This window comes from Mesocricetus auratus, unplaced genomic scaffold (genome assembly GCF_017639785.1).
Source record: "Mesocricetus auratus isolate SY011 unplaced genomic scaffold, BCM_Maur_2.0 Super-Scaffold_100007, whole genome shotgun sequence".
Taxonomy (NCBI): domain Eukaryota; kingdom Metazoa; phylum Chordata; class Mammalia; order Rodentia; family Cricetidae; genus Mesocricetus; species Mesocricetus auratus.
The window spans coordinates 38252746-38267748 of NW_024429191.1; the positions used below are offsets into that span (position 1 = coordinate 38252746).

At 53.8% G+C, this 15003-nt stretch overlaps 1 protein-coding gene across 7 annotated transcripts in view; it reads right to left on the reverse strand.

Annotated features, from left to right (window-relative positions):
• Positions 1 to 15003, reverse strand: part of Obscn (obscurin, cytoskeletal calmodulin and titin-interacting RhoGEF) — a 139489-nt gene that overhangs the window by 43292 nt on the left and 81194 nt on the right. For 3 of the 7 annotated variants that reach the window (XM_040748722.1, XM_040748721.1, XM_040748719.1), the window contains exons 47-60: positions 14720 to 14983; positions 13919 to 14182; positions 13300 to 13563; positions 12715 to 12978; positions 11561 to 11827; positions 10710 to 10976; positions 10332 to 10604; positions 9145 to 9420; positions 8502 to 8698; positions 8237 to 8312; positions 2848 to 3120; positions 1828 to 2103; positions 1044 to 1331; positions 533 to 910 (exon numbers count right to left, since the gene is read on the reverse strand). In XM_040748722.1, coding sequence (XP_040604656.1) covers positions 533 to 910; positions 1044 to 1331; positions 1828 to 2103; positions 2848 to 3120; positions 8237 to 8312; positions 8502 to 8698; positions 9145 to 9420; positions 10332 to 10604; positions 10710 to 10976; positions 11561 to 11827; positions 12715 to 12978; positions 13300 to 13563; positions 13919 to 14182; positions 14720 to 14983 — 3627 coding nt within the window. The remainder of the gene's footprint in view (positions 1 to 532; positions 911 to 1043; positions 1332 to 1827; positions 2104 to 2847; positions 3121 to 8236; positions 8313 to 8501; positions 8699 to 9144; positions 9421 to 10331; positions 10605 to 10709; positions 10977 to 11560; positions 11828 to 12714; positions 12979 to 13299; positions 13564 to 13918; positions 14183 to 14719; positions 14984 to 15003) is intronic. The other 4 variants (XM_040748725.1, XM_040748724.1, XM_040748723.1 and 1 more) reach the window with 2 other exon arrangements.

A 15003-nucleotide genomic window follows, 5' to 3' on the forward strand; every position in this document is an offset into this window, starting at 1 on the left:
GAGTGGAGGAGGAACCCAGAACACAGAAGGCTCTGGGCAGGAGGGCTGAGTTAGGGGATGGACTCAGCACAGTTGGGAGGTCTGGAGGATAGGACAAGGGTCATGAGACTCAATGTGGGTAGGATATCAGGCACAGGGAAGGAGGAGAGGGCCAAAGAGTCTAAGAGTGCAGAGGGAGCCTCTCAGGGATGGCGCTCAGAGTCGGGTGGGCCACAGTGCAGACAGTATTCAGGGTGGGGTTATCCTGGAGGCAGAATGGACTGGGAAGAAGACATGCGCAGACTAAAGGAGTTTCAGAAGAGGTCTCAGAACTCCTGTGGGCAGGGGTCCCAGGACTTAAGAAATCCACCACCAATTCTACTCAGGGGACAGGAGGCTGGCCTATGACACAGTTCAGTCACATAAGACCTGTCTCACATGGTCAAGCCTTGGTTTCTCTGCATATCACATGGAGTCTTGGGAAGGACTCAGCCTTGTGTCCAGAGAACATCAACCCTTTCCCTACAGCATCGACTCCAGAGCCCAGACTCACCATTAAAGGTGGCAGCCCCTGAGGAGGGCGGGCCCCGGGTGGGACAACAGTGGTACTCCCCTTGGTCTTCCGTCCTAAAGCCCTTGATCACCAGCATCTGACGCTGTCCCTGAGAGAGGATCTCAAAGTGTCCACTGGACTGGATGCGCTCTGTTCCCTTGTGCCAGACAACCTCACCAGCCTCAGCTGCCACTTCCAGCTCCAGACACACATCCTCACCAACTACCGCCTGCCGTGTCTCCAGGGCCAGGACTGGGGCCGGGACTGGGGCTGGAGCTGGGGCTGGGGCTGGGGTTGCAGCTTTGGCTGGGGCTGGTGTTGGGGCTTTGGCTGGGACTGGGGCTGGGGTTGGGGCTGGTACAGGTTCTGTTGGCTCTGCTGAAAAACAGTACCCACAGAGGATAAGTCACATCAGTCATGATAGATCCAGGGTCACTACCCAGCACCAAAGAGCTCCCTCTCTCCAGCATATGCAGCTGGGCACTCTCATGGACTGAAAGCAGTAACTCACCTAGCTTGACCATCTGGGGAAGATGTACAGGCTCCCCAGCACCTGCTGGACCCACAGCAGCCACTCGGAAGCGGTAGGTTTCCCCGGGGACCAGGCCGTCTACCACACACTCTGGCCCAGGTACTAGCTCATGGCACAACTGCCACTGGCCTGTGGATGCCTCCTTCATCTCCACACGATAACCACATAGACCACCGCCACCATCGCTCATGGGAGCCACCCAGGATAGGGTCACCGAATGGCCACTACGACCCACCACCTCAGCATCTTCAGGGGGATCGGGGAGGGCTGCATGGAAGAGGGCACATTAGCACACACACTGCATCCTGAAGTCCTTCCAGAAGTCACTGAGGTTCAGGTACTAGGCATGGCATACATTTTGGGTCCTGCAGGAGCCTGAACCCAGTGGCCCAGATTGTTTTAGGGAGCAAGGGATACTGCTGAAGCCTCCGTGTATTTGTGTATCTTGGCACCCACAACTAAGGGCAGGCGTTGGGACTGGAGGTCCTCATTTCTCTTGACCCTCCCCTTAAGAGCTGGGCTTAGACATGCACTAGGCAAAGAGAAGAGGACAGAGTATGATCTCAAGGAACTCTAGTCTCAGGGAGTTCTCCTGGACCTGCTGCAGGAGCTACTAGAGCCCCTATCCTCAGGCTCTTTGGGTTTAATGGAGCTGCACAGGAGCCAGCACGGAATGGTCACCCATCTGAGTCAAAGTGGAGGTGGGGGGCCAGGTGTACCCCAAACCCAGACTCTAGAGGAGGGACCTCTGCCACCCACTCACCCAACACAGAGAGGCGTGCAGAGGCCACGGCATCACGTGCTGCAAATGTGACCTCTCCCGTGTGTTGGGGCTGGGCACTGTTCAGCATCAGGGCATGGTGACTTCCATCTGCAGTGACTGTCCAGTCAGCATCATCAGGCTGGATGGCAGCCCCGTTGATGTACCAGGTAGCCTCGCCCACAGGCACCGCCTCACTTAGCGTACACGTGAAGGAGGCCTGCATACCAGCTCTCACAGATGCATCTTGTGGGGGCTCTAGGACCTCCAAGCGCCAGCCTGTGGGGAGCATGATAGATGAGCTCCGGCAGCGGGCAGAGGATCCAGAAGACGTATGCAATGCCCCTGGTCCTTATGAAGCCTCCCTCAAACTAGCTTCAGGTTGGAGGTATCGCAGACTGATTCACCTAATTCTCCTGACTCAGGAAGGCCTCATGTTGGGGAGTCTAGAAGACTCACGTGCAGAACCCTCACCTGTGGTCCCACTCCCATTACTCTGAGAACCACCTGGGCCTCATATGAATGAGTCCTCAGAGATTTCAGGAAGGGCAGGTAGGAGGGTGTCTTGGAGATGCCTTCCTTTTTGCCTCCCCATTTCCCTCCCACCCCCATATAAACCAAGGAGGTACAGCTACCCATGGGGAGAGTATGAAGACCTGACACCAACTCTCCCACCCAGGTAGAGCCTTTGTTGGAAAGGGTCTCAATGGTATCCCTACCCCTGAAGGGTGGCAGCTCCCATTTGTCAATAGAATCTCACCCTGAAAATGACCCTCCTACATGTGGCTGCCATCCCAGACCCCAGTCCTTCCATCCTGCTGAGTTCCACTGAGCTACCGGCAGGTTGGAAGGTGGAAGGAACTCAAATCCAACATCCTTCCTGTCCGGCTCGGCTTTGAGAAAGAGATCTCAGAGGGTAGCACCCAATAGGATCCCATCACTACCACCTCTGCTCAGATCTCAGCCTCCTGTGGAAAAGCCCCATCCCATCTACCCCAAGCACGCCCTCCCTCGGCGCGGCACCTCTCACGGTGAGGAATGCAGATGTGACCACATCCCCTGCCAGGAAGGTCACTCTGCAGCTGTCCTGTAGCTTCAGGTTTTTGAGCAACAGCAAGTGCCGCAGCCCATTCTCGAAGTAGACCACCTCCACATTTTCTGAGGTGTGCACAGGCTCATCGTCCAACAGCCAGGTGTGGGCAGCCACCTCGGGCTGGGACAGCTGGCACTCGAACAGAGCTTCGCCGCCCTCCAGTGCATCCACGTTCTCCAAGCCACGCACCACTGTGTTCTTGGCTGCAGAGAAAGCAGGGCTCAGGGTTTTGTACCTCCAGCAAGTCTTCACTACTATCTCTTGCAAGAACCGCCCAACACTATAACAGAACGGGACCCCAGCAGCCACTGTGGAGGGTGGCACTCGGGGTCTACTGGAGGAGGTATGGTTGTACAGCCCCACCCATCCCATCACCCTCTCCAGAGGCTTCACATTAGCAGGGGAACCCTGTGTCTCCCAGATGAGAAACTTCATGGATATTCACAGACCGGAACCTCTCAAGCTCAGACTCAAGCCCACTGGAGATGCAGAAGTATGTCCTTTGCCACAGTGGTGCCTATAGCCTCAAGATGTGGGCCACACCCTTTCCTCAAGTCCCCCAACCAGCACTGCTAAACCCGTTCTGATGCCTGGGATGCTATCTTCAAATCTGTATCAACTGGAGACCTCCCAAGTCCGTACTCCTCCCTTCTCCCCTCTTTCCAGTTATACTAGCCACTGTTTCTCACAGAAACCACAAGATCAAAAGACTGGGTCCTAACCTAGCTAAAGCTTTGTGTTGCCACCCATGCAGGTGTTCTCACTGCATAGGTCACCTGTGTTGCCAGGCTAGCGGACATTCTATCATGATTATGCTAGGCCTGCCTGCCAGGTGGCCTCACCTTGCACTTGGAGAAGTGCCACAACTCGAGTGCCTGCGGCCTCACAAGAATAGACGCCGCTGTCACAGGGCAGGGCTGGCCTGAGGGTCAGCCTGGCTACGGTCCAGTCCTGCTCTATGATGACACGGTTCCCATCTGCGCACACCTCCCGCTCGTTCATCTTCCACATGGCCTGCACGGGCCTTGAGTACTGGCAGAGGAGCTCAGCCGAGCCACCCTCCTCCACCACCAGGTCCTGCATGGCACTCACCACCTCCACTGTGGGATCTGTCGGCCAACATGCCAGACATGCATCAGCCCCTGGGACAGTGCCACCACAGCCCACCCGCCTTCTGCTGTCCATGTTAGTTGCTTCAGCGGCTGCAAGCATGGAGCTTTGGTGGGCAATGGCTTAGCAACAGGCGCCTGGCATGTGGCCAGGAAGGGGACCCATCATAGCTGCCCAAGAGCCCTTCACACAAGACACGCCTCATTCCACACATGTCAGATGACAATGTCAAGATGTCTATCCAAAATGTTTGCCCCCCCTAGCCCAAAGTGTACACACAGGTCCCATATTAAACACACCTGGACCGCAGATCCTGCAAGTCTGCAGCTGCAACCCATCTTGCCCCTCTCCAAGGGTGTAGGCATGCTTGCTGACACCCTTGGGGGTCCCAGCCCATCCCCATCTGTTGAAATCCTACACAATCAATAACTGTTCATCCTGGATCTGGCTCTATGAGGCCTTACAGGAGGCCTTAGGCAAAGACACTGGATGAAAGATTAGGAAGGAGCTGTCTGGAGTCCTGGCAATCTGCTGCCCTCTCTGTTCGGCCAACTCTTCCCCAGAAGGTGCCCACAGGAAGAAAAACAGGTGGGCGATGCCCGTCAGAACTGGATGCAGTAGCTTCTTCATCAGGAGTCCAGGGAGCCCCCCTCCTTAAAAAGCTAGCCTTTGGCTGGGATATCTACCCAGTAGGGCAGTAAACAAGAGTCAGTGTGTGCAGGTCCCATACAGCAAGTGTGCCCGAGGCCAGCCTCCAACTAAACAGTTCACGGAGACTACACCTCCCACTCGGGAAGTGAGTGGAAGCCTTTCCTCCGCCCTGGGTACACAATAGGCATGGAGCAAAGCCTTGTCTATGGCCCGTAGGGTCAGTACCTGACACTCCTCAGTTCCCCAGGACCCTGCAGGAAGCATGCGGGGACAGCAAGGGCAGAAGCACCAGCATGGGGAGGTCCCCACTGGCCAATACCTTTGACCAATAACTTGGCTGTGGAGACCAGGGGCCCTGTGCGGAAGGTGATGGTGCCTGAGTCGGCCACCCCCAGGCTCGAGAGCATGAGGGAGTGAACAGTCCCCTCTCGCACAGTGATGGCACTCTCAGGGCTGTTGTGAAGCAAGGTGCCATCCAGCCACCAGTGGGCCTCCGGCCCACCTGCACGAGATACCTCACAGGAGAACGTAGCCACCTCCCCCGCGAAGACATCCACATTCTGCAAGCCACGTACCAGGCATAGAGCCGCCTCTGTGCAAGAGGGCGAGAAGGAAGTCTGGGCTGGGGCTCCCTGGGGTCTAAGGGGAGGGGGCCACATCAGGGGTACTGGTGTGGGAATGTAACCCAATAGCCAACTTGGTCTTTGTCCTAGTTCCTGTCACAGAACTTCCTGAGTGTCACAAGTGCTCTTACACATAGTAAATAGGTTTTGATCACATCAGAGTCTATGCTAATGAGGTGCCAGCTTCAGGAAGGGGCTGGTCACCAGGAAGACCAAGTGACAAGAAGGCTCAAATGCCAGCCCAACCCACCAGCCTCAGGGGGAACAGTAAGGCTAGAAATAAATGTAAACAAATCTGATGGACTTCACGGTCTTGGATACCAAAGGGATGGAGAGTGATGTGTGGAGGAGAGAGGGGTACCTGTCGACTTCCCCCCACACTATGCTAGTCTTTGACTGCTGCTGGGTGGTGTCCTGTGTGACAAACCAGTGACAGCAACTGTTTCATGACTCTCAGCTGACCTAGCAAACTAGTCAAACACAGGTGGACAGTGTGAGCCCACTCACACCCACTTAGTTATCAAGGTTAGCTTTGCAACTGACTTTGTTGGTGGGGGTCTCATGGGACTGAGTCTACAACCAATGAGTCTGTGATAACTTTGGGTAACATCAGAATTGATTCCAGTTATACTGCATCCAGTTGGTGTCTGTTGGAGGATTGTTTCGTGTGTGGAGAACCCACTGTTCTAGTCAGGTGTCTTGTGTTGTACAGAGTGTGGAGGGAACAGCAGCAAGAAAGCTGCCTCCTGCAAATGGGGTCCCAGGTGAATTTACTAGAACAATCTTGAGATTGACCGGCATGGGCCACCTGGAATCTTCTGGTATCAGGCACTACTCAGACCAGAGGCCCAGAAATCCACCCCCAGACAGTTAGCACACCATAATCAAAGAGAAAAGTACAGAGGCCATCCACACTGGACCATGAGAAGCATATGAGCCACTGAGCGTGCCGCACACCTTCAGAGCACTCCTAGCTTCATCCACAGGAGGCCAATGACACCTATCTAGCATCTTTTTCAAAAGGGACAATGGATGAATTCCACATTTGGGGCTCTTCTTGATGTAGTATGGGCAGGAAGGAGGCACTCTAGGACCTGTTGCTCCATGAATGTGGGGCTCAGTCCCAGGAAGTGGCTTTCCATTCCTCGGGGTATAGAAGCAGACAGGGGCAGTGTGTCTAAATGTTCTCTGAGATTCTGTCACCCTTAGATGCCACGGCCTTAGTTGTTGGGTACACTGCTCCTCCACGACACAACCAGCTCCAAACTCAGCAGCCTCATAGATACAGATGTGCTCTACTGCTCCCTACATACCATCTACCTTTTGCATACGTTCTTGGAGGAACCACAGCAGACAGATAGCCCAAGCACTCCAGGACATTAATGTTTTCACAGCTGACTTTCCAATGCCCCAGGACAGACAGGAAAAGACCAGTGGTCTCTTCCACACTTGCTAACTGGGGCCAGTTAAGGAGGATGCCACCATCACCCCATGTTCCTCTCTGAACATTTACCAAATGCTTTCTTGGGGGCAACTGACAAAGCCCAGATGCTTCTGTTGCATTTGCTTCTATACCACAGGATGAGGCTGAGAAGAGTCAGTAGAGACATTGGTACCCAGCAGGACATGGCAGTCCCCGGGGATCCCCCCGGAGTGCTCCTTTAGAAGCCTTTCCATGCCATTCCCCATGGACACTCCTCCTCTATCATCAGTTCCCAAGCCTGTCCATAACAGAGCCACCTGGACAACCGTCCCCCACGCCCGAAGGCCACACCATGAGCCAGCTCTCTCAGAATGGGAACATCTAGCCTAGAGCAGGACTGAAACACAGCCTACAGCTCCATGTTGTTCCCTAGTAAACACAGACCCTTTCTGCCCTGCCCCAACTCAAAGCAACCATGAAATTCTTCATCAATCAGCTTTTAAGTTGTGCACTGGCACTTGGCAGCCTTTCTCAGTCACGCAGGCCATAAAATTGACCATGCTTGTCCATCTCTAAAGTTGCAGAACATGGGATACAGAACATGCTCTATTCTCCACATCTAACTCCCCTAAACAGATTGAGGGCTCCATTATGGCAAAGCTACTTGTAACCCATCCTGAAATCATAGACATGAAGGGTAGGAGATCAGAGGTTGCATCCAATGGGTGAATAGATGGTTGGATGGTCGAACAGAGGGATAGATGAATAAATGGATAGTGGGTATGTGGACCGATGAATGGTTGGATGATAAATAGATAATGACTGTACAGATGGTAAATGGGTGAATGGATAGATGGATGGGTGATAGGTGGATGGATGGACAAATCATAAGAAGCTAGATAAATGGGTAGCATGATGTGGAGAATGAATGGAAGATTGATGAAGAATAGGCTTGGGGGTGACAAATGGTGGCTATAAATGGATGGATGTGTGCATGGCAGATGGATAGAGGATAAATCAGTAACAGGGCAGATGATAGAGGGGCCAATGGCATCACATTGAGAACCAGGAGTAAGCAGCATGGGAAAGTTGCTCAAAGTCAAGCTCTATAGAGTGACTTATTCTGGGGACAAGGTATACTTTAAATTGAAATTTCCTAAAGTCCTACCTGCATGCTGGAGTCACATGTACAAATCCATACATGATTCATAGGCATGTGGTTGTTCCCACATCTCTTGAGTCTCTTGAGTAAATAAATGAACATCAACATGGACATATACGCATGTTCACCGACCTAAACCACAGAGTTGGTTCTTTCTCCACTCAGGGCCCAAACCCATGGTAGTCAGGAGGTAGAATCAATTCTGGCCTGAGATATCACGTACTGGAAAACTGACATCCCCAGTGCAAAAATCACAGCTAGAAGTCTGGGGCTCCTGATTCCCCTCATGCAGTGTTAGGAAACAAAAGACATTCACTGGCATAGGCTGGGTGCAGAATAGGAATGCCCACCTGTGACCTTCAGCTGGGCTTCTGAAGAGCATGAGCCCACTTGAAGAGTGATAGTTCCAGTATCTTCCAGGGTCACCTGAGAAGGCAGGATGAAGATGCGTGCCCTTTCACCTCATCCTGACCAATAGGGGTTGATCCATCTTCCCAGCCCCCTTTGATAGAGTCTTGTCACCCCCCCCCCCCCGCCCAATGCCCTGGAGGAGGATCTTCCCTGATGAATGCAGAACCTTTTGTGTGTAGGCAGAGGCAGATCCCAGAACCCCACCTTATGCAGAGTGAGCAGGTAGAGCGTGCCCTGCTCCACGGTGATGTCGTTCATCTCATTGGACTGCAAGGGAACCCCTCCCAAAGCCCAGCGGGCCTCCTGGCCCAAGGCCCTGGACAGTCGGCACTGGAAGTGAGCATCCTGACCCTCGCTGAGCTGCACATCCTTCAGGGGCTCCAGAATGGTCACCTCAGGGACTAGACACAAGAAGCATGGGCATCAGCCTTTGCATCTGGAATGCTCCCTCGAATGGTCAAGCTCTCATATCCCACAGTCCCACGATACCTCACCCCAATCCCTGAGAATAAACTCAATGGGAGCATACTACCAACCCCCTTCTCTAAATCTGTACAGATAACACACCCTGGGTTCTGGCCCACAGAGAATCTAGAGGTGACCTAGGGCTTGCACTGGTACAGTCTGCAGAATGTTCTGAGGGATAGTGGGTAGGCTCTAAGCACCAAGACAATACGAGCTTCTGGGAAGCCCACTGTGCCTGCCTACCAGCCAGATGCAGTGGCACGCAGGTTCTCCTCACTACCATAACCTCACCCCCAGATAGCATCTATGTTCCCCCAAATGGCATGAGCCTGAGCATCCTCATCCCGAGTGAGGGCAGGCCAGGCCCTCCAGAGCCAGATACCTCGGACTGTGAGCTGAGCAGAAGATGAATGGCTGCCCACATGGAAGGAGACAGTGCCAGCATCCTCCAGTGTCACACCCTTCAGTTGCAGCATGTGGGTACGGCCATCTCCAAGAACAGTCACTTCTGTCACTTCGTTGCTCTGCAGTGGCAGACCTTGGAGACGCCACTGCACGTTTGTGGCTCCTGCCTGCGACACCTCACAAGTAAATTCCACATCCTCGTCAGCCTGCACCTCCATGTCAACCAGTCCCCGCACAATGGTCACCTCAGGCTCTGGAGGAGGGGGACAGAGGAGAGAGGCGCTTTGTCAGTCTGAGCCTTTCTTGACCCTCCAGTGCTCTTCTGTTACCTGCTGGGCTCACAGGCATGGAAGCTGAGCTGGGGCACTTGCTTCCCCACAGGCCAAGTGAGAAACTGATCGTACAATGGTGAATGATGTATTTAAATTAGAAACAAGCTTGCTTCATGTATCAATTCCAGCTCCCTCCCCCCCTCTTTCCCTGGTCCCCTCCCACCACCCAAACTCCCTACCCAATCCCCACTTGACTTCCCAGGGAGGGGGGATGCTCTCCATGTGGTATATACAAAGTCTGTCATATCATCTGTGGCAGGGTCTATCCCGCTCTCCCCCTAATGTGTCCAGGCTGAGAGATCATTCCTCCATGTAGAATGCCAAGGATAAATACTGATCTACTACCCGAGGTCCCATAGATTACCAAGGCACCCTCAATTACACCAACATGTAGGGGGTCTGGATCAGTCCCATGCTGACCTCTCAGCCATCAGTTTGGGGTCGATGTGCTCCCCCTTGCTCAGAGGTCAGATGTTTCTGTGGGTCTTACCAACCAGCCCTATGCTGTTGCCAGCCCTATGCTGGCTAGGTCCGTGTGAAACAAAACCTTCTGTAGGAATAAGTCAGGCACAGAGAATGCCTCAAAGGCCAGCAATGCTGTACTACCTGCTGGTGGGGAAGAGGAGGCCAGACTGCCTTTAGAAGCTGAGTTCTGACCTGGATGCTACGGCCCTTCAGTTGGAGAATCAGAACTGGAAGTTGTGTGGGAATGAGGGGAGGGGGGATTGTGATGTAAAGGTCCTGGCCCTGACTGAGTTGCACTCAGGAGAGTCCTAGGAGGTGGGTGTGGCAGGAAGGGCTCAAACTCTCCTCCTGGAGTCTAGCTACTCACCTGTGACTCTGAGAGAGGCCAAGGTTTTCTGGCCACCCACCACACAGGCATATTCACCGGTGTCCTTGGCCTCCAGCCCGTGGATCAGCAGCTCACACGTGGCCCCTTGGCACCGCATCTCGTACTTGGGGCCGGCACGCAGCTCCACACCCTCCTTGAGCCACTGCACTGGAGCCCCTGGCTCAGCCTCGTTCAGTTGACAACACAGCCGGGCCTTGCCACCTGCTTCCTGCTCTGTGCTCTGGAGGCCAGTCTTGAACTTGGGCTTGGGGGCTGAGGGCCATCAAAAAATACTTGAGAGTCACAGTCCCATCGCCCTGACTGTGACTGAACAAGGTCCCCTGCTCTTCAGGGAGCAGGAGGGGGCTGGGCACATACCTCGGACTGAGAGCCTGGCCACGCTCTGTGTGTGGCCTGCATCGCAGGTGTATTCCCCCGCATCCTCCTGCTCCGCCTCGTGGACCAGCAGTGCAGCAGATGTGCCCTCCTGCACCATCTGATACTTGGCACAGGGGAAAAGCTGCAGGGAGCCCTTGCGCCACTCCACACTCGCAGGCACCCCGCTCAGTTCACAACGCAGCTGTGCAGTGGTCCCCTCATCCACTTCCTGGGCCTGCAGCTCCCTGAGGAAGCGCACGGGAGCAGCTGCAAGGTTGGGGGACAGCATGAGAGCGGGTCCCTGAGTTGTTAAGGGTGTTACAGTCAGGGAACCACCCACAGTGAATCCATAGTCAGGATCCACAGGACAGTGCTGCAGAGAGGAGCAGGAAGCCTGCACACAGCAGTGAACGGGGTTACTGGGGCTGCCCACAGAGCTGCCAGAGAGGAGCGAACACCTAAAAAAATAAGCCTGAGGGGCCCCAGAGAGCAGGAACAGCAAAAGTCACCCTGCAGTGAAACTGTAATATGTGACAGGAGGAACTATGGGGCAGGTATGGAGAGTGACAGAGGACACAAAAGACTTCTCCACTGGTGGGACAGTGGAGAAGCTACCATAAGGAAGAGTATTATGATGGTGTTTCTCGGAACAGTGACAGGATAGGGATATACTCAGGAAAACCTCAGGAGACCAGCTACTGAGGATGGAGGCAGACCTCGGGGCCACCAATCTGAGTGAGCTCTCCTGTTTGGGACCCATGAAACAGGGCTGCCACTGCGAGGGTCAGCATGGAAACTGTACCCACACAGCCAGCCCCCAACACTGGAGCTGGCCAGCCTCGGACACCTACCTGTAACCATGAGTGTGGCGCTTGTGCTCTGAGAGCCACAGGCACAGCTGTACTCGCCCGCATCCTCACGGCGCACATCTCTAAGCAGCAGCTCCGCCACACACCCCTGCTGCCGTGACTCTCGGCGCGCATCGGCCTGCAGCTCCAGGCCACCCTTGCTCCAGACCACAGCAGCATTGGGAGTTGACAGCTCGCACTGCAGGCTGGCCATGGAACCTTCTTCTACTTGCAGGTTCTGCAGTGGTTTCTGGAACACTACCTGTGGGGCTGTGAGAGGATGAGAGGCTACAGACTCAACTCAAGATGCATCCCTGAGTACCCTAAGGCAGCCAGACGGGGTGAGAACAAGCTCTACAGTCCTAGGGCAGTCCTGGGGTTGATGCAGGATGAGGACGTGAGTCTAGGCAGGCTTCAAGGCAAGGGAGCTGGTGGGGAGGTTGCAAAGAACTCAACATCTGACTCTGGGTGCTTGCCTCCCACTTAGACAGTCCAGTCTGCAGGGTTACATCCAAAGGACCCGGGGAAGGCACTCACATCAGACCACCCAGAACAGAATCCAGGAAAGGGATTTGTCCTTCAAGATCACAGCCTAAGACCAGACCTTTGAACATAGCCTAGCTCTTCCCCAGGTCCTGGAACAGTCCCTCTGATACTAGGGCACAGGGTGTCCCATAGATCCCAGAAAACAGCCAGACCTCTCAAGATCAGGCTGGGTTCTGTCCTCCATGTTCCAGAGACTTCGAGATACAGCAGCCATTGGGTGTCTCAGAGCCACACTAGGAACATGTTCCCATTCTGCAGGGTATGGGACCCACTGGGGGACCAACATGTCCTCTCTGAATATTCAATTAACCCCAGCCAAAGTGAACCTTTAGCTAAGCACACACAGAAACTGGAATGTAGATGGAAAAGGGTAGGATATCTGGGAATACAAAACAAGTTCTGTCCCAACGTGAGGACTAGCAGTGTGAGGGTGTAAGGGGTAAGTTACAGACACCAAGACCCTAGAGAGGGCTATGGCTGAGATCAGACAGGACAAATATAACACCACAGACAAGATGAAAGAGGCAATCCTGGGGAGAGATAAAGCGGGGACAGGGTAGATATACAGCAAGCGAGAAGTCCAAAATCATGTGGCCACAGGAGGCATTTACCCGTGATGCTCAGTGTGGCTGAAGTCCTCTCCTGCCCACACATGCATGAGTACTCTCCAGCATCTCCCACAGTCAGGTCACGGATCTGCAGCTCACACGTGGCCCCATCCTGCCTCAGGCTGTATCTGTCCCCATCTCTCAGGATCTCAGACCCCTTCCTCCACACCACAGAGGCCTTCTTGCTTAGCTCACAACGCATTGTGGCTGTTGTACCTTTCGTGGCCTCTTGGCTTCTCAAGCCTTCTATGAACCTGGCTGGCAGGGCTGGGAAGGACCAAGAAGTCGCTGAGAACATGAAACTGGAGAACACTGCACACAGGACACACAACTCACAAAGAATTAAAACCCCCTAGAAACAGGTGGAAGGTGTAGATGGTGAGAGGGGGAAACTCCATGAGGACCGGGAAGGGCAGTGAGATGAATACGAACATGAAAGCATCTCTTCAGCAAGCAGAATGACAGCAGTTACAGAACAGATGGCCACTGGGTCACCACAGTAGTTGTGACACATGTGCAGTCAGACATAGAAATAGAACAACAGGGAGACACCAAGCCGTGGTTCGGGTGGCCACACATGATCTTTACCCTTGACACTCAGTGTGGCTGAGGTCTGCTCCTGCCCACACACGCACGAGTACTCCCCGGCATCTTCCACAGCCAGGCAACGGATCTGAAGCTCACACATGGCTCCGTGCTGCCTCAGGTTGTATCTGTCCCCATCTCTCAGGATCTCAGATCCCTTCCTCCACTCCACAGGGGTGGCCTTGCTCATCTGGCACCTCAGAGTGACCATGGAGCCTTCCATGGCCTCCTGGCTTCTCAAATCTTCTATGAATCTGGCGGGCAGGGCTGAAAGGGCCAAGCATTGACTAAGAACATGGGACTCTGAAGGACACACTGCACAGAACATAGGATACACAAGGAGACACACATTCTGGCAAAGGATTTGACAGGAACAATGAACCTGGGAATAGTTGGAGAGAATCAAGAACCTAGGGAGGCATAGAGAGGGTTGTGATGTGGACATGAACATGAGGTACTTCCTCAACAAAAGAACTAGTCATGGAGATGTCCGGATGACCCTAGCTACAGGACGGATAGCCACGGGATCACCACATACACTGTGCTACATATGGAGGGCAAACACAGCATCAAGCACAGAGACACCAAGCCTCAGGCTCAGGTGGCCACACATGATCTTTACCCTTGACACTCAGTGTGGCTGAGGTCTGCTCCTGCCCACATATGCACGAGTACTCCCCGGCATCTTCCACAGCCAGGCCACGGATCTGCAGCTCACACACAGCCTGGCTCTGTCTCAGACTATATCTGTCTCCATCTCTGAGGATCTTTGTTCCCTTCCTCCACTCCACTTGGGCTTCTTTGCTCAGCTGGCACCTCAGAGTCACCATGGTCCCTTCTATGGCCTCTTCATTCTTCAGACCCTCTGTGAACTTGGTGGGTAGAGCTAGGAAGGTCAGAAAGACACAGGTACCATCTATCAGAGCTAGTGGAAGACAGGACATGTTCACACAGAGAAGACACAGAACTCAACCACAGGGCATGTGGGAGTGTGCTGAGAATTAGGTGTGGTACTCCTCAGGCTAGGCTGAGAACTAGGTGTGGTACTCCTCAGGTTAGGCTGAGAACTAGGTGTGGTACTCCTCAGGCTAGACTATGCACATCTCCACCTTGCTCCATCTGCAGCTTCCTCAGGCCTTAGACTTCATATGGCATGCAGAGTCAAGGATAGGCAGAATAACAAGGAGAACCTCAGATTTCCTAGAGAACTTTAGGGCTCAGGACATGACAGTGAAGACAAGAGACACAGGATCCAACAACATAAACCCCACACAGGACAGGCAGAGGAGAAGCTGCTGCAGATGCTCTTGTCTTCTGGGTAACACAACCAGGAAGCAGGAGTGGATCCCATGCAGTGGTGGAGAGATGATGTTCAGACTTGGGCAGCACCACACAGATCTACTTAGCCAGTTGTGGTCTTTACCCTTGATGGTCAACATGGCTGTGGTCTTTTCCTCCCCACACACGCATGAGTACTCTCCAGCATCTGACATGGTCAGGCCAAGGATTTGCAGCTCACACGTGGCTCCTTTTTGCCACAGTTTGTATCTGTCTCCATCTTCAAGGGTCTCTGTTCCCTTCTTCCATTCCACAGGGGCCTTTTTGCTGAGCTGACATTGCAGAGTGGCCGTGTACCCTTCCATGATCTCCTTAGGCCTCAGCTCTTCAATAAACCGTGTGGGCAGAGCTAAGAAGGATTGGATGGAC